This window comes from Ictalurus furcatus, chromosome 11, assembly GCF_023375685.1.
Source record: "Ictalurus furcatus strain D&B chromosome 11, Billie_1.0, whole genome shotgun sequence".
NCBI lineage: Eukaryota > Metazoa > Chordata > Actinopteri > Siluriformes > Ictaluridae > Ictalurus > Ictalurus furcatus.
In genome coordinates, this window is record NC_071265.1 from 5,629,401 (window position 1) to 5,648,481 (window position 19,081).

General features: G+C 35.3%; 1 protein-coding gene and 1 non-coding gene across 4 annotated transcripts; both read right to left on the minus strand.

The window, feature by feature from the left end:
• Window positions 1-265: 265 nt before the first annotated feature.
• LOC128615186 (leucine-rich repeat-containing protein 15-like) lies at window positions 266-6,976 on the minus strand. Of its 3 annotated transcripts, none has more exons than XM_053637060.1 (3): window positions 6,788-6,976; window positions 2,880-4,029; window positions 266-343 (listed from the first exon to the last, which is right to left on the minus strand). In XM_053637060.1, exons 2-3 carry the CDS (start codon window positions 4,021-4,023, stop codon window positions 282-284), a joined length of 1,206 nt encoding a protein of 401 aa, XP_053493035.1. In that variant the 5' UTR covers window positions 4,024-4,029; window positions 6,788-6,976; the 3' UTR covers window positions 266-281. The 3 variants fall into 3 exon arrangements, with proteins under 3 accessions (XP_053493035.1, XP_053493034.1, XP_053493033.1); XM_053637059.1 differs by lacking the exon at window positions 266-343 and adding an exon at window positions 4,737-4,860 and having other exon boundaries at window positions 2,135-4,029; XM_053637058.1 differs by lacking the exon at window positions 266-343 and having other exon boundaries at window positions 2,135-4,029.
• Window positions 6,977-13,259: 6,283 nt separating this feature from the next.
• Window positions 13,260-13,450, minus strand: LOC128615224 (U2 spliceosomal RNA). The gene has a single exon (XR_008387161.1). It is a non-coding gene; the product is annotated as a U2 spliceosomal RNA (small nuclear RNA).
• Between the last annotated feature and the right edge of the window lie 5,631 nt (window positions 13,451-19,081).

Here is a 19,081-nt window from a genome sequence, read left to right on the forward strand (position 1 = left end):
GTATAGTTGTAAGCTGAGTGGTTTCTAATGTGCTGGTAGTTGTTGGAACAGTCATATTGTTTGTAATGGTTAGCAGAGATATTTGACATATCAGTTGGTCTTCTTTTAAAGATGTGCTTGATTGGCCTTTCAAGTCTTCCGGACGCTCACAAACCTCTGGAGAAGAAGTCTTCATCTTAAACGGATTCTGTTGGCATTCATGTCTATTTCCTTCAAATTTGGTAGATTATCCATCAGGTATTGATGTCAGCTGGTTCTTATACAAGATAAATGTTTTCAGCTTATTGATCTTTGAATAAAGGTATGATGAGATGGAAGTTTTGGAATATTGTCATGGTTGCACCTGCAAATAAACCAATAATAATTTAGTGAAACCTTCTGAGTTTTTTCCCCAATCTAATATTAAAATCATGCCATTTAAAACCTAGATGGGTTCAAATATTGAAAATGACTGAACTTGATTAGTACTTTATTATTTGATGAAATTCACTACACTAAAACTGTTATAATGTATGTAACTAGAGGAACTAACCCTTGTTTTGCAGACATTCCCTGGAAATGTACATGGATAACATACAACACATTGTTCATTAATTAATACTTTTTTTTTATTTGTTGGCAGATTTCTTCAAGATATAATGCTTCAATGTATAATACTGCATGTTTCATTTTTACATTGTGTTTTTGTCACAGTTTGTACATGCAAATGATAAAATAGACCTATCTATTTGACTACCCATACTATGTGTTCTTGTAATATAAAATAAACCTATAAATCAAATCCAAGTGGATACAGCCTAAAACAATTATTCATAATAATAACCTCCTATTAACTGTATCTATTTTTTATGATAGTTAAACATGTCATTGGAAATATTGTTTGTCTATCAGTAACACATTATTTACTTTATACTTTGTTGCTCCAAAATATTAACTCATGTCAACATGTACTGCAGTGTATTGCGTTTATCTTCTTGTCCCAGCATACATGAACACCCTAAGAAGTGTAGGCAGTCATTTTCTGTTTTCAGAGATAAGTGCTGGGCATTAACAGACTATATTTTCATAGAGTAGTATACTGGACTTCTGAAAAAAATAACTTTCTGTTTATAAATTTACTGTTGTTATACTAATTAATTTTTACATTGCTACTCATGACCATGTTTATATAATACATGGAAGATGCAATTAAAGGGGTTTCTTGGTGGAATGCTATACGTTATCATGAAACATCCTATCAATTGATTCTCAACAACATATCAAATGATGTTTCAATACCTTTCAACAACATGTCATTAAATGTTTTAATAGATTCCACATGATTATGCAATCTCTAACATCCACAACCATAAACTGTTGCCATATTGTTTATAGTCAACTAATAGGCTGTTGACAGTCTATAGATTTTATTTATTTATTTATTTATTTATTTATTTATTTATTTTTACTGTTTATAGAGTATCTATCTTCAACAAAACAAAGTGTTACCCAGAATTCTATTATAAAATGAGAAGGCTGTATTTAAAAATCTACATTTTATAAAGCATTTGAACTCCTTTCAATATCAAATTCATGGGGTAAATACAAATGAGAGCATGAGTATTGATAAGGTTAGTACTATCATCATATTAGCTTAATCATTTCACAGACTCATTAAACCAAACCAAAACATTGCACGTGTATTCTCTTCCATAAAATTATACTCACTTTACATGAATTTTGAAGTATATACAAAATAAGTAAGTAATGTAACTGAATTAGGTTTATACACAGTATATACTGTGCAAAAGTTTTGGAAGAAAGCTTTTACAAAGTAAACCTCTAAACCTAATAAAGTCAATATTTGGCATGACAACCCTTTGCATCAGTAGTCTAAGGCAGTGGTTTTCAAAGTGGGGGCCGCCAGGGGGCGCCGAGGGGTGTGAAAAATAAATGATTATATATATATGCGCACATATGCATTACTATAATATGTTATTTTTAGGGGTTTTTTTTTTTGTTATTTTTATTACTATAACATGTTATATAAGGGGGATATATTCAGAAGTCTGTATTTTTAATGTGTTTTAAAAACATCTTGCAAAAGGGGGGCCTCGGTCAAATGTCAATGCCATTTGGGGGGCCTTGCCCTGGAAAAATTTGGGAACCCCTGGTCTGAGGTACACTTTGTTGAGGATATTAAGAAATTGGCATTCTGGAAATGATAAGCTTAGCTGGCTAATACCTATAATTTAGGTCATTGTAAACAGAAGCATTTGTTTAGTTGTTGTTGTTTTTTCCCCCCTATTTTCAATATATAGTTAATATTTTTATTTTTTACTTGAGTCAATGTACAAGTAATTTTAAATGAGTACTTATTTTATTTTGAGCACAATATCTTATTTGATAGCATTACAGTGGTTACCACATACATTTGTTTTAGAAACTTTACTTTTTATTAGTTTTTTGACGGTCTTGCTTGTTCCTCCTCCAGCAGACAATAAAGATTATAATACTAACAATGACTACAGTGCAGACTACTGCAGTGATGATCATATGCATTCCTTGTGAACCAATGATAACCTCTCCTTTCTTTAAGAGTATGGTTGAGTTATTTGCTGGTGTAAAAGGGGATATGTGAAAGGTATTATTGAAATGAAAGTTTATTATGCTGATGTTTCTCAAGTCTAAAGGGCAAAAGCACTCAAGAGATGCGACATTTTTTACTTTATATGGATATTTCTTTAACCAGTTTTGAAGTGGTAGAATGTCAAGGTCACACCTCCATGGATTTTCAGTTAACACCACACTGTCAATGTTGGTTAATGAATCTAGAAATTTCTGTGGTAAAGAGGATAGAGAGTTGTTTTGAAGCTCCAGCTGGTATAAGTAAGGAATACCTTCAATAAGATTTTCTGGAATGTACTGAATTTTGTTGTTTTCCAAAGATATGTTGACCAACTTTGGAAGGCCTCTGAACACTGTTTCATCAAGGCTTGTCAGGCAGTTAGTGTGCAAAGAAATTTCTTTCAGCTCATTCAATCCATTGAACGCACCAGGAGAAATATGTGAGATCCGGTTTCTGCTCAGCACCAGAAGTTGCATATGAGTTAAATTGCTAAATACATTTTCCTCAAGATGGGATAACATGTTGTCATACAGCCACAGGTCCTGCAGTACCATGGGCCCAAAGGTGTTAATAGATAGACTCTGCAGCTGGTTGTCATAAAGTGAGATATGCTGTAGAATAGGCAACTTCAAGAAGATGCCTTCAGGAAGGAAAGACAACTGATTATTAGAAAGGTAGAGTTTCTGGAGCTGTTGATTATGTGCAAAAAGTTCTGCTGGTAAGTTTGTGATAACATTGTTTTGCAGATGCAAAGTATCCAGATTACCCAGATCCTCAAATGCATTGCCTGGGATCACCTTTAGGTTGTTATTTTGAAGGTATAAGTTTTTAAGCTTTCTAAGTCCATGGAAAGTTCCATTCTGCAGTTTTCTGATGACATTCCTCTGCAGCATAAGCGTCTCCAAGTGAATGAGACCCCGAAATGCATCCTCTGGAATAGAACTCAAGTTGTTTTTGCTTAGGTCTAAGATTTTCAGAGACTGAAGAGATGTTAGCAGGGATGAAGGGAGTTTATTTAGCTTGTTGTTACTCAGCCTCAGAAGGGTGAGTGAGTGTAGTTTCTGAAACAAGTCCTCTGGTAGAGAAACCAGCTCAGTTCCTGAACACACTAAAGCGGTGAGTTTGTGCATCTTGTCAAATGTGTGAGGTTGCACCTCATTTATCCTTGAATTATTGACTGTAATTTTTGTCAAAGTCTCAGAAAATGCATCAAAATCAGCAGGTTTCAGTGAAGAAATGTTGGTACATGAAAGGCTTATAGACTTTGTTGTTGATGGAATATGGGATGGAAAGTCTTTAATGTCATAGCCCTTGCAAATAGTATTGTTGTCCTTGCACTTGCATTGCTGGGGGCATCCCCAAACAACAGCATTTACAGCACATATACAAATAATTATATATGGTCCCAGCTCCATGGTCTCCTGAAAGGGAATAAGAAACAATTTGAAAAGACTGATTATTATCGATATGTTCCCCTGGTGTTAAATTTTTACACTATATTCTAAACAAAACACTTATGAAGGTTACATGCAAGTTACATGTTTTAATTAAATATTATTTTTTCAAAACAATTATTATTCAAAACACAATAAAAAAAATAAAATAATAAAAAAACCCCACAAATTCTGGAGAAATATTAGGTGGTATGAGATTTCTTGCCTGTACAATTGTATGCCAAAGTTCAGGCATCCTTTGCCAAATTACGTTTTATTGATTTTTGAAGTGAAAATAATTAAACAGAAACTGCAGTAAAATATTTAAAAAATAACATTAATAACAGTTCATTTATAGGGGGAAAAAAGAATAGTTATTGTGGGGTATGCAAAAGTTTGGACACCATTCCAGTTGTAAAGTCTCAGAACTTAATTAACTTGTTAAGCCTTAATTGACTCATTAAGCAGATCAAGAAGTCATTCACAGAGCAGCGTAAGGCTATAAAAAGACATCAAAGCCCTTTCAGCTCACAATTTCCACTGTACAATGTGTCATTAAAATGGCTGTAAAGGGGAAATGTAGAAGTCAAGGAAAGATCTGTAAGCACCCCCCCCCCCCCCACACACACACACACACACTTAAAAAATAAAACAACAAACAAACAAAAAAAAAAACACCACACAGATAGAACTACCTGTATGTTAGCTAGAAAGGTAAAGCAGAAACCCCCATATGACAAGGATCAGCAGGAAGGTTTATCTTGCAAAGGAGTGGTGGTGCACTGCTCTACTGTGGACTGGTGCTTGCACAAACATGATCTGCATGGAAGAATCATCAGAAGGTAACCTAACCAGAACCTCTTCACAAACTTCAACATCTGATGTATGCAAAACAATATCTAGATAAGCCAGAGGCATTTTGTAAAAGTGCTGTAGACTGATAAAGTTAAAATGAAACCCTCTGGCCAGAATCACCAAAGGTGAAAAAACAGCATTTGATGAAAAGAACACATTGCCCACTGTTAAGTATGGGATGGATCTATTATTCTTTGGGGTTGTGTGACAGCCAGTGGCACACAAAACATCACACAGGTTGATGGAAGAATGAATTCCAGCAAATATCAGCAAATTTTGGAAGCAAATGTGACATAGTCAGTCAAGGAACTGAAAAGTTTGCCTTCTACAACATGACAAAAACAACCTTCATCTATGTCACAATTATAGACAAACACAATCTGAATAAACTAATAACACACAAACGGTAGTACTTTTCAAGTCTTCGTTGAGCACACTGAATAATCATTCACAATGCAGGCTGGAACAAGTAAGTGAACCCTTGAATTTAGTAACTTGTAGAGCCTCCTTTAGCAGCAACAAACTCCACAAACATTTCCTGTAGTTGCTTATAAGACTAGCACAAAATTGAGGAGGAATTTTGGACTATTCCTCCCAACAAAACAGTTCATCAATATGTTTGGGCTGTCTTGATTGAACAGCCATTTTCAGTTCATGCCACAGCATCTTAATTGGGTTAAGGTCAGGACTCGGTCATTTCAAAACACTTTTTTCAGCTTTAGTTGAATTATTTGTGTGATTTGGGTCATTGCCTTGTTGCATCACCCAACCTCTCTTAAGCTTGAGGTCATGTGCTGTTGTCCTGACATTCTCCCATAAAATGTCTTGAAACAGTTTTAAATTAATTTTTCCCTTAATGATTACAAGGTGTCCAGGCCCTAATGCAGCAAAGAAACTACAGTACAAACCAGGATGCTACCTGAAAATGCTTCACAGCTGGGATGAGGTTTTGGTGTGCAGGTTACCCACTCCCAGGGACAGTCAGTCCTGAATTTATTCCAATTGTAGACAATTTATCTTACTGTGAATTGATGAAAGCTCAGGTCTTTAGAAATGTTTTTGTAGCTACTAACATCCTGTGACTGTTGACTAGAATTAGCCTTTGGAGACGTTGTTAGCAGAGTTGTTTCCTGCAACTGTACAAATGCAAGCTGAAGCATTTGGAATGGCCCTCACAGTTCAAAGATCTACATGAATAAGATCTACCTACATACTTTCAATGATTTCAACATCATAGAAATATGTAGGTATATCTTTGACATACTGTGCATGTAAGAAATCCCAAGAATATCACAAAACTAGATGGCTTAGATGGGTGTCCAAACCTTGGCACATGCATCAAATATCAAATATGAAGTAACTTTAATACTTGTAGAAAAATTTTATTTTTAAAATCGGTTTGCAGCAGAGGTTGTGTTACTTTTTAACTTCAAAAATCAACTAAACCTGTAATTTGGTGTCCAAACCTTGGGGCACCTTATTAGAATCAATAATGTGTTTATCAATTCTCTGCATTTCTATACAAGCATATTTTGTTGGCTGTCTGGTTCTAGGTACAGATGGCTCTTCATATACAGCTGTTGTGATATTACAGTCTCCTGAAGCAGACATTTTATTTTATACATATTCAAATAAAAACAAACTACTGCTACTTCAGCATTCTTTTGGGTTTTACTGCATGTCCATCATAACATTAATTTGGATTTCTGTCTTTTACTCCCATTGCCTCCAAATGATGTCTTACAGTTCAGTAAATGAACAGTTACTGAATTAATGAAGACCAGTTTATATTTATATTGAAATATATTCCAATAAGTTTCATCTAAATCTGTAAATTTATGTTATTTTAGCTCAGTGTAGTCTCACCTTCACAAATCCAAAGAAACCTTACCTTAGGCAGTTGACTTTTCAGAGATATGCTGTCTTCTTTTCACTTTTGTCTCCTGTTGAATCAGTTTGCACCCTTATCTTTTTAACAGTTTAGTTGTTTGCTTCACTTTGAAGTTAACAAACAAACACTCCACCCAGTAATTCCCTCCAATGTTAGCTCCTCAGCTTGATGTAGCGGACGCTGGACTGTTTAAAACTCCTCCCTCTCACAACATCGAGATCTTCTTCTTTTTGAAAGCTCTTTAAAGATTCGTCAACATTTTCCCATCTTTTTCACTATCTACCACATCTGTAGCGCATATGTGATTACCACAGAGAAGAATTTGACTTTTTCTTGTACTTGGGGGGGGGACTTCAAATTTACTTCAAATTCACTTTGTAAACAAGTTAATAAACATTTTTATATCACTATGTATTTAGACATTGAATACTCAAGTCTGATTGGTTAGCTTGATGATGATTATTTTTCTGTAACAGCAGGTCTGATTGAACAGTAGTGCTGTTTGGACGTCAAATCACAGGTTTATATAAGTGCACTCATTCTAATATGTTTCTTATGTTTCTATAGTAACAGCTCTTTCAAATGGACTTGTATGGTGGACATTTCACATAATTTATTGCTAATAATTAATGGATGAAAGCAACATTTTAATAAAGATAAGTCATTAAATGGGTGTTGCGTTCTGTAAGGAGATGTTTATTTCACTTTTATGGAAGTAGTCTCTAGTGTCAACACTTTGTGACATCAGTAAGTCTTAAGGACAGTGCACAGTGTGCTTTCTGACTTTGCACTGTATTTTTTTATCTTAGAGAGAAAAGGAGACTGACTGTTCATAGCTACTATAAGGTAAGCAGTAGCATGAATTAAGTTGCTTTGCAGAAGTTCCACAGCAATAAGTATAACTCTACCGTAAATGGATAATAAAAGTGTGCCATGCCATTCAGTAATAAATGCAAAATTATAATTGTTGGAAAACTGATGTGGTGTTTGAGGAATAAAACACTTCAGAACTGGCTGTTATTGGAAATGAATCAACTTTGAGGTGGTAATAGTAATTCTAAGATGCCTCTTACTAGGCTGTCCTTGATTATTTTCCAATAACATCATGCCCTGTTAAGTTTTATTCATTACATATGCAGTACTTTGTCTTTATGATTGGAAATATGGAAAATGTCTGATGTATTTGAAAAAAAAATGGCCATTTACAATAGCTTAGGAACAAATTGAAACTATATTGTTCTTCATTTGACTGTGTATATATATCAAGTGCTTTTGATCATCATGGAATTCTATAATCAGTCATTAATATGTGTGAGAATTAATGCTGACTTCATGAATGATTGCAGAAGCTGACTTATATATAAAGATATATATATATATATATAAATTACACAACCCCAATTCCAAAAAAAAGTTGGGACGCTCTGTAAAATGTAAATAAAAACAGAATGCAATGATTTGCAAATCTCATAAACCCACATGCTATTCACAACAGAACATAGAAAACATAAAATGTTTAAACTGAGGAAATGTACCAAAAAATGTTGTAAGAACAAAATAAGGCAATTTTGAATTTGATGGCCACAACACGTCTCAAAAAAGTTGGGATGTGGCAACTAAAGGCTGGAAAAGTAAGTGTTACTAAAAATAAACTGGTACATTTACTCAGTTTAAACATTTGAAATGTTTTCCATTTTCTATAGTGAATAATATATGGGTTTGTGAGACTTGCATATCATTGCATTTTACACAGCATCACAACTTTTTTTTGGATTTGGGGTTGCGTGTGTGTGTGTGTATAGCAAGTTCACATATAAAAAAATATATATTCAGTATTAGTAGGATTTTTATAGTTCATTTAATTCCATAGAATATTCAAAGCAATACAGTGAAAATAAAACTGTTTGTACATTCTGTAGTCTGTCTCTCCTTATCATGATACAGCACAAACAGGGAGGGTGAAGACCGCAAACTGAACACGTTTTAACAGAAGTAATTCTTTCCATTGCTTCATATGGATCCTGTGTGGGTGTGTATGTGTTTATGCTGTCTTATCTTATTTGGGGTGTCTTTGGGGATATAGATAGGTGCCTGGTTCCTTGTGGTAGCATGAATTCCAAAAGCACACATATTCAGCATTTATCAAGCATTACTAATAGACAAACTTTTCTATTCATAGTACGGAATGTCCCTGCAACATCATAACAGCATTTTATTGGTTTAGATTTTCAGTTGACACACTTGAATTTGCTACAGTCAAGCTGAAAAAAAGATATAAAATACCACTTCTATGTTAAAACAGCCCATTTTATTGACTAAAAAAAAACAACATATATATATATATATATATATATATATATATATATATATATATATATATATATAATAGGCAAATACTGTATATGCATAAAGGGTTAAGCACACTGCCCTGTTGCATTCCTACAACTTACAAACATACCTACTGTCCACTAGCACATGCAAAGTTTGTTAATCACACTGTTAAGAAATGTGGCTTTAACAACATTTCCTTTTTTCCCTAGTAAACTTGATAACCACTGACAGTTGTCTCTAGGCTTTCATTGCTAAGTCAACAAAGAATGTCATAGCATATCACACACGGTGCTTGTCATGACAAGAATCTTGAAACTTAACTTTAGGAGCAGAACCTTTCTAGAAGGTTCTATAAGTGAGCTGATTAAATTTTCCTTCAAATCAGTGAGCAAAATATCAGGCAAAGACATAGATCTGTTAATAATAATAATAATAATAATAATAATAATAATAATAAAAATAATAATGTCTTATTGATATTCATATTAATTTTCATTCAGGCAAAACATTATCAACGTGTATGAGAGAATTCAAGGAAATTACTGCAAAAAATATTTAATGTATGCTTTATGTCAGAGATTATGGACTGCTGGTCTGGACCCAACAAAATATTTTGGCAGACCAAACCGAGTACTTGGAAAAAGTACTGTAGCTGAGCTGATAAATTTTTCAGAAGAAAAAATTAGCTTTGCAGTGCAAGCTTTAAAAATTAAACCAGCACATGTTATATAGCGGATCCTCAGTTGTGACCAATTAATTTATTAATGTTATTTATTTAGCTAAATACAGCTAATCTGACCAGAGCCTAGTTACAGTGCTAGAGACATTCAGTACGTTTACATGGACAACAATAATCCAATATTAACCCGATTAAGACGATACTCTGATTAAGAAACTACCATGTAAACAGCAATTTTTAATTACATTAATCCGACTAAAGTCATACTGGAAGTAAACACAAATCGAATTAAGACATGTGGAGTATTCCTGTTTTAGTCACATTATCGATGTGTATTACAGACATGTACACACCTTAATCACACTATTAACCTCGTGTGGGAGTTTTCACCACATTTTGCGACAGGACACGATCACACACGGCAGAGCTCAACCGTTTAACGGCAAACGAGAGCATACTTGCCTACTATATAGTAGGCGAAATACATGTATCTCGGCTACTTTAAATAGTAGCTAAGTGTGCGGTTTGGGACGCAGCCCACGGCTTCAAGCAGTCTATTAGCACGTACAGCATGACAAATAATTAACCGCACTTGAAGAGTTCGTAAAAATTAAAAACACCCAAAACTGTATACGGTACCATAACGAAGACGAACTGTATGTTGATACGTGAAATTCTGGAGGGAACGTCAGATGGCGTGGCGCGGTGACATAATGACGTGTGCTGTTAATCGCTCTATGTTCTGCAACATGTAAAACGGGAATATTCTAAAAGCGACTCATGTAAACACCTTAATCACAATATTGTCTTATTCAGAATAAGGTCAATAATTAGATTACTGCTGTCCATGTAAACATAGTCATTGAGTCAAAAAGATAAGAGGTTTAAAATATTTGTCAACTAGCTCAGAAAACAGAATGTTTAAAAATGAATTGAGAGTTGAGTTTATTCTCTCAGTGTTTGAAACAAAACAAACATGGTTATAATTTCATTATAATAATAATATACTAATGGATTTTTTTTCGTACCTAGACCTTCACAAATTGTAGCTGTACTTATTCGATCTCATTAAGTGTGTGTGTGGAATCTTTAACATACAGTGCATCCGGAAAGTATTCACTTCACTTTTCCACATTTTGTTATGTTACAGCCTTATTCCAAAACGGATTAAATTAATTATTTTCCTTAAAATTCTACAAACAATACCCCATAATGACAACATGAAAGAAGTTTGTTTGAAATCTCTGCAAATTTATTAAAAATAAAAAAACAAAACAAAAAAAGCACATGTACATAAGTATTCAAAGCCTTTGCCATGACACTCAAAATTGAGCTCAGGTGCATCCTGTTTCCACTGATCATCCTTGAGATGTTTCTACAACTTGATTGGAGTCCACCTGTAGTAAATTCAGTAGATTGGACATGATTTGGAAAGGCACACACCTGTCTATATAAGGTCCCACAGTTAACAATGCATGTCAGAGCATAAACCAAGCCATGAAGTCCAAGGAATTGTCTGTAGACCTCCGAGACAGGATTGTATCGAGGCACAAATCTGGGGAAGGGTACAGAAACATTTATGCAGCATTGAAGGTCCCAGTGAGCACAGTGGCCTCCATCATCCATAAATGGAAGAAGTTTTCAACCCGCAGGACTCTTCCTAGAGCTGGTTGCCCGGCCAAACTGAGCGATCGGGGAAGAAGGGTCTTAGTCAGGGAGGTGACCAAAAACCCGATGGCATGTCTCTGTGTAGAGAGGAGAGCCTTCCAGAAGAAAAACCATCTCTGCAGCACTCAACCAATCAGGCCTGTATGATAGAGTGGCCAGATGGAAGCCACTCCTCAGTAAAAGGCACATGACAGCCCAATAGGAGAACTCTCAGAGATTGAACTCTTTGTCCTGAATGGCAAGTGTCATGTCTGGAGGAAACCAGGCACCACTCATCACCTGGCCAATACCATCCCTACAGTGAAGCATGGTGGTGGCAGCACCATGCTGTGGGGATGTTTTTCAGCGGCAGGAGCTGCGAGACTACTCAGGATCGAGGGAAAGATTAATGCAGCAATGTACAGAGACATCCTTGATGAAAACCTGCTCCAGAGCGCTCTGGACCTCAGACTGGGGCGAGGGTTCATCTTTCAACAGGACAACGACCCTAAGCACACAGCCAAGATAACGAAGGACTGGCTACAGGACAACTCTGTGAATGTCTTTGAGTGGCCCAGCCAGAGCCCAGACTTGAACCCGATTGAACATCTCTGGAGAGATCTGAAAATGGCTGTGCACCGACGCTCCCCATCCAACCTGATGGAGCTTGAGAGGTCCTGCAAAGAAGAATGGGAGAAACTGCCAAAAAATAGGTGTGCCAAGCTTGTAGCATCATTCTCAAAAAGACTTGAGGCTGTAATTTCTGCCAAAGGTGCTTCAACAAAGTATTGAGCAAAGGCTGTGAATACTTATGTACATGTGCTTTTTTAGTTTTTATTTTTAATCAATTTGCAAAGATTTCAAACAAACTTTTTTCACATTGTCATTATGGGGTATTGTTTGTAGAATTTGAGGAAAATAATGAATTGAATCCATTTTGGAATAAGCCTGTAACATAACAAAATGCGGAAAAAGTGAAGCACTGTGAATACTTTCCAGATGCACTGTAACTCCTACATTTCAGACATTCAGTATATTTTTCTCCATGATAATTAAATATCAAAAATTATTTGGTCATATTTTGGCAAACACCATATCAAAAGTAAGGCCTACAATTAAGAGTGGTTCTCAATTCCAGTTCTGTGGGTGATTTGAAGTGCACATGTCTGTGGTTTATCTCTCTAGCACCTGAGTCATGAAGGGAATAATTATCATCTGATGAGTTGAAGCTGCTTCCTGGGTCTGAGGTGTACCTTATTAAATTGCAATTAGCCAGAATCTGTGTTTTACCCAATCTCAGAAGAAAGAGCGGTTTTACCAGTGCAAGCTTTCATCACTCACATTTGTTCAGTGTACACCATAAAATATTATTAATACTAATCATATAAAAATGGTAATAATTTACAGTACATATTATCTCCTCAAATTACTATCTAATGAGTCAAAAATATGGAATGCAAAGTTGCTTATTCTCACATCGCTACCTTGTAATCGCTCCTCCAACCACCATCTCCTGAGAATTTCATCATTGCTCACTTGGATTTAATTGTTTGCCCTACATAAGCAGCAAATCTAGTATTAGTCTACGAAATCTTGCCACATTTTCGAGTGCATTTCTGAGCTTCTGTTTCTAGCATTGTACCCAGTGTAGGGCCTTCTTTTGCTTCATTGTTTGTTTGTTTTTCTTTGTTTTTAATACCATTTTGTAAATTAAGCTCAAGCAAAATTCACATTACATTTATGCATTTAGAAGATCCTTGTATCCAAAGCAACTTACAAATGAGAAATATTTTTTTCTCTTTTTTTTTTTTTTCCATTTACTTTTTGAAACGTGGAAGTCCTGTAATACCAAGTCGATGTTTGGAGCAGGTGGAGCAAGCCCCTCTTCCATCTCCCTGCTCTAAAAATCTGTTTAATATAAAGTCCTCGTATGGGGGATGTATCAGCTATTAAACTGATAAAAACAGATACAACACTTGATCTTCACCAAAAGGCAAATAACCAAATATCCCTATTTATTTGTTTCCAGGATGTATAATCATATATATATTGTATATGTATGTATGTGTATTTTTACACATGCAACCTAATCTCCCAACTAGGAGATAGATTGGTCCTGCTTGTATTACAACCTTAATAGCATTGACAAAGCACTTACCTTTGTGCAAAATGCAGTCCAATACCAGATCTGTATCAGCACTGGCAAAATTATTCTGGTTCAGGTGGATTTGGCAAGAAGTGATTGGACAATAATTTAACACATGTTGCGTTGGTGACTCGTGATTTTTCTTTTCTTTTTTTTTTTTTTTTTTAACACGTTGGATAATTTAACACGTTGAAATAGTAATATTTGTGCTTGCATCTAAATAGAACTTGTGCTTGCATCTAAATAGAACTCTGAAATGTCTTGGATAATCTTTGCACCAAGTTCGCTGTTCAAAGGTGTGCTGCTCTGTTATGAGACTGGCACAGACAAACATTTATGCTTTCATTCCTTCATTTAATCATTTAGTAACTGCTTTATCATGGCCAGAGTTATTGTGGATCTGCAGCCTAGACAGGAACACTGCATGTGAGGCAGGAATACATCACGGATTGGATGCCAAGCAATAACAGGATCCCCCCCACACACGCGCACACACACACACACCTAGGGAAAATTTGACAGTCCACCTACTGACAAGGTTAATTACAAACAGCAAGAACTCTAAAAGGCCTTGATGTGAACTGTAAAACTGCTCCTCATTAGGCTCATTAGTCATCAAACGACAATTCACTATTTACAATTAAAATGCTGGATGCACAGATGCTAATACTTTGCTGAAGTCAGCATTGTAAATCTTCCAAGATGGCAGATAGGCACATAGTGTCAACTCGGCTTAAACAACTTCATAATCACAACTTTCTGACCAAATCACATTCATTGCTTGAAATAGCCACATGCAGTCTAGTTTATAATAAGTCAGTCATTTAACATGTGTCAGTCTGATTAAAGATGTGTAAAACCTTAAATTGTTTGTAGTGGAAACATTTGTACAGGAAAAAACACTGCAATTACACAAAGTTTGTGTCATGTGGCATAATTTAACATCAATGATGCTACAAAAAACGAATAAAACACAGTAAGCAGGACACGATGTTATGCTGAAATCTTCACCGTTACACGAATGCATATCACCTCCACTCCTTCTAATGGATGTTCATGCTAATAACTTCTCTTAATATTAAACTTAGATGGGTAGGAAGAATTTGCACAATTGTATTTCTTCATGGGAAAAGTACATACATTTCACATGTGATTAGATCTATAATATGTAATCATGTGCCCTACATATGAAACAGTAAGATGAGAAATAAATTAATCAAGTGAAAAATCATGTGTTGGAAACAAACAAACAAACAAAACATAAACAAATAAAAACAATGAATGATGCCAGTTTCAATTGTTGTTCATAAGCTAGCTTACTATGCCAAAATGTAGATTTGGGATCAGAATGTGAACAATTTTTACACAACTACCAGTGAATAACACCACACAGATTAAAAATCAGCAAAACCACCAGGGTGCGTTGCATAACACAGGTATAGCATGTTGTTATTGTAATCTTTTTATTTTGAAAACATGCAACATTTGATGTTCACCAGAAGAGGGCTGCATAAGACAGCCTTTTGGCCATTTTTGTATACTGTATATGCCTGGTGAAGGAATGAGACCATCATTAATTAAATGTGTCATAGCCAGCAGTCATACAGGGTGAAATTAAATGAATTTGGGTAAAACATTTTGAAGCAGAAAATCAATTATGTGCAATTAAAGAAAGAATAAAAGAAAATTTATGAATGCCAATTCCACATGGAAATAAAAAATATACTAAATCAGAACTGGTGGCAGGAAAAAAAAAAGCTGGTTTCCCACTTTAGGCCTTTAACCCGTTAAATTAGAGTAATGGTCACTGCAGTGGGAGAACATGGCTTAAATTACAGCTTTCTAGAGTGTTTGTCACACTCCAGCCCTCCTGACTCTCTGAACTCGCAGTGCGCTCTGAAACCCGAAGCGCGAGCTAGAAGCGTGAGTGTACACTTCCGGGTTTTTCAGTGACATTGACTTTGTTTACTCTTGACATGTGTGTTTTGTTATGGTTTATGTCCTGTCTCTGCCTCTGTATTGTCATTGGTTGTTTCCCTTACGTATCATTGTTCTCAGCTGTTTTGTGTTTCACACCTGATTAGGTTTAAAAGCCTCGTGTCTCATTGTTCGGGGCAAAGTTTTGCGTGAGAGTTACCACTGTACCAAACCTTTGTACCTTGTTCCTCGTCTTTTGTTTCATAGTTTTTGATCTTGTTTCTCGTCTCTCGTTACGTGCTTTGCCTTGCCTGTTTAGTGTCCAGTTGTGGATTGTCTGACCCATTGCCTGTTTCTGACCACGCTTTTGTTTGACGATTTGGTTTTGTCTGCCTTTCTCTAATAAAGTTTGTATCTGCATTTGCATCTGTCCTTAACCTCCATCACATGGTTGACGTGACACTGACAGCTCTGACAGTAGTACTGTGTTTAATTCAAATGAGAGATTTATAATAATGCAGTCACTCTAGTATGTTATGTCTATAGTAACTGCTTATAATAAATTGAAGTAGTTCCAGCTGCAACAAATAAAAAAAAAAGTGAAAATTATATAATCATTGTATGGTGAAATGATCTTAAAGGAGAGGTTTATTTAACATTTATGGAAGGAGTATATAGTGTCATGAAGTTTTCCACCATGTGATGCCCTGAGATGGACTACAGTAGCATCCAAGCCTGGCTGTTATGGTTATGAAAGATGGATAAATGAACGAGCTACCCTGTGTCATAAAAGAATGTGACACACCCACTGATCAGTCACCACACTCACATAAATCACCCACAATGTTTTTAATCATAAAAGGTTTAATGTGACATGATACGGTGACATGATCGCTTGATTTTTTTTTTTTTAAATATGTAAATGATGTGCAAAGATCTGAGTGCAGAGATAGCAAAGCAATGCTTATCCAGAGTTTCCTGAGACCTGTGTCAAACATGTAGGGCAAGACAAGAAAAGGGAAAAACAAACAAACAAACAAAAACTAACAGCACGATCAGCTCAGTGTTTCTTCAAGGGAGCAAAATTGATGTAGAAAGAATATACAATGCATTGTCATCAAGTAATTATGTTGAAAAAAAAAAGTTTTTGCACATCCCTTCATTTTTCTCTACATAGTAAAATCCCTAGTGTTGAATTAACACCCAGAGTGTTCATTTGTGTCCAGTGGACTTATATAAACACTGTAGAATGTGCATTCAACACTCTGGATGTTAAATCAAGACTGGGGATTTTGCTGTGTATGTATGTAAAAGATGTAATTGTCAGACAACCGTGGTATCAGAGGGATAAAACACTTTGGGGTGTGATGTTATAGGAAAATAATCAAATTCATGGTAGTAACAGTAACTCTGCTTCACACCACACAATAATTTATTATTTTCCAATAACAGCACAAGCTAAAATGTTTTATTCCTTACATACATATTAGTATGATTTAAAACCTAAAATCTAAAGTGAATGTGATTGTGAAAATGTTCACCTTGTGAAAGCACCATGTACATTTTCTCAGTGTATTTTCTCATTCTCTCGCTCTCTCTCTCTCTCTCTCACACACACACACACACACACACACACACACACACACACACACCCCAGCATATGTGAAATGGCCGTTTTTTTTTTTCTTTATATATATATATATATATAAAGCTGCAGCTTTTGTTTAAATAACAAACAAACCGGCAAACAAACAAAAGTTATAAAATCATGCCCCTCCCACACACACACATATATGGGTCACACCATGAAAACTGCAGCCAAACTGTGACACTAGGGTAAAATTCCAGAAAAATTCTTTTTGAAGAACATTCCCACTCTTGCACTGACATTACCATCAGACATAAAGGTATATAGGTCAAAAATAATATTTCCACTTAAACAACTTAAACATGAGTTATGAAGAATCACATTTAATGTGTTGCGCACTTAACAAGGACACAAAAATAACAATGAATGTATCAATAAACATTCGTTTTAAAAAAAAAATAAAATAAAAATAGGAAAACATTTGACAAGTCAATAAATAACATTAACAGAAGTTTGGAAATAATCAACAGTATGGATCTCAATATCTGTTAACTTGAATATTTCAAGATAATTTTTTTGTCTATTTTTGATCCAATCAAAAAGAAGGATTCAGAACACTTGAGTACAGAGTGCATCTCTAGGAAGTTAAGGTAAGACCATATCAGTTATTTTACTTTTAATGATAATATAGTTGCAATATACAGTATATTAATTAAGTGACTTCACTTTACCCTGCACACAACATGACACGTGTAACATGGTATAACTTACCTTGACATGAACATTGTCAAAACATGATAATACTACAAACTTTAAAATGTTGATTTTATCTATGATCTTAAGGTAATTTTTCTCCACCATAAATTGTGCTTGACTGACCGACAGAGAAATATTGCTGTTACTAATGGAGGCCTCGTTTTTATTAAAACAGTATAATCAAAACCCATGCAGAGGCCAATGGTTCGCAACGACTTTTACAAGACCACTCACCCAAAATTGGCTCTGACCCATAGATAAGTAGTATGTAGTCTCTCAAATAAAATAGAAAGACTTAATTATAGGAAAGTGTAGGAATTAAAGCAAAAACTAATTATTTTATTAGGTAAGGTAAATAATGCCACAAATTTCCAAAATTAAGTTTCACCTTGCAGTAATCACGATATTTAACAAAATTCACTGCAATGTTAAATTTTATTGCCAATGATTTATATATATTTGAATGGGTGCGGTTTTCATGGAGGGACCCGTACATACAGTATACCATATGTATGCTTCAGTGACGGATACATTGCAATCTCAAAACCAAATCCATATCTACAATCAAGTCACATTCCCCAGGGCTGATTTTTCAATCTTATTTGCATTTACATTATGCAGTGCAGTTCACTGGACCTGGATGACAGGGCCAGGATTATAATGTGATACAGCAAGCTGTTGCCATGTTCTGTTGATCATGTAGTAAATTATAAAGTTTATTGCAGTCAGCCAAATGTTTCAATCTATTAATGAGGTAGAATGTTAACATTTCACATGAAAGCTTATCCAGATAAACACCAAAAGCTTGCTGGAGGTAGTCAGAAAGAACATTGTGGATATAATATAAAAAATAGCACTTAAGGAAAGGTTCCTGCAGCACACAGCAAGCTTCAATGTTCTGAATCCATTTAGGCTAAGAACACCCGCTGGGAGTGATGCATACCAGTGCGATAGAAAGTTAGCCAGAACACACCGGCAGCAGCAGCATAGTCTCAAGTACACAGCCAGCTTAAAAACGGACAATATTAGAGTAATCTCCCAAAAGTATAAGGGGTTAGCACAGTGAATGGCATTCAGAAATGCCAGGGTCTGTAGGAAGATAGCAGCTGAATTTAGGCTATTAAGTGGTATGGGTGAAGAATGTTTAAAACATATTCTGTGCCCTTCACTGGGCATGTGAAAGAATTTTGACTAAGGTTAAAGAATATTTCTACCTATCCGAAAAATATA

Bases quoted from the DNA above. Each gene is read 5' to 3' on its own strand.
- LOC128615186 (XM_053637058.1), bottom strand. From the start codon at position 4,023: ATGGAGCTGGGACCATATATAATTATTTGTATATGTGCTGTAAATGCT.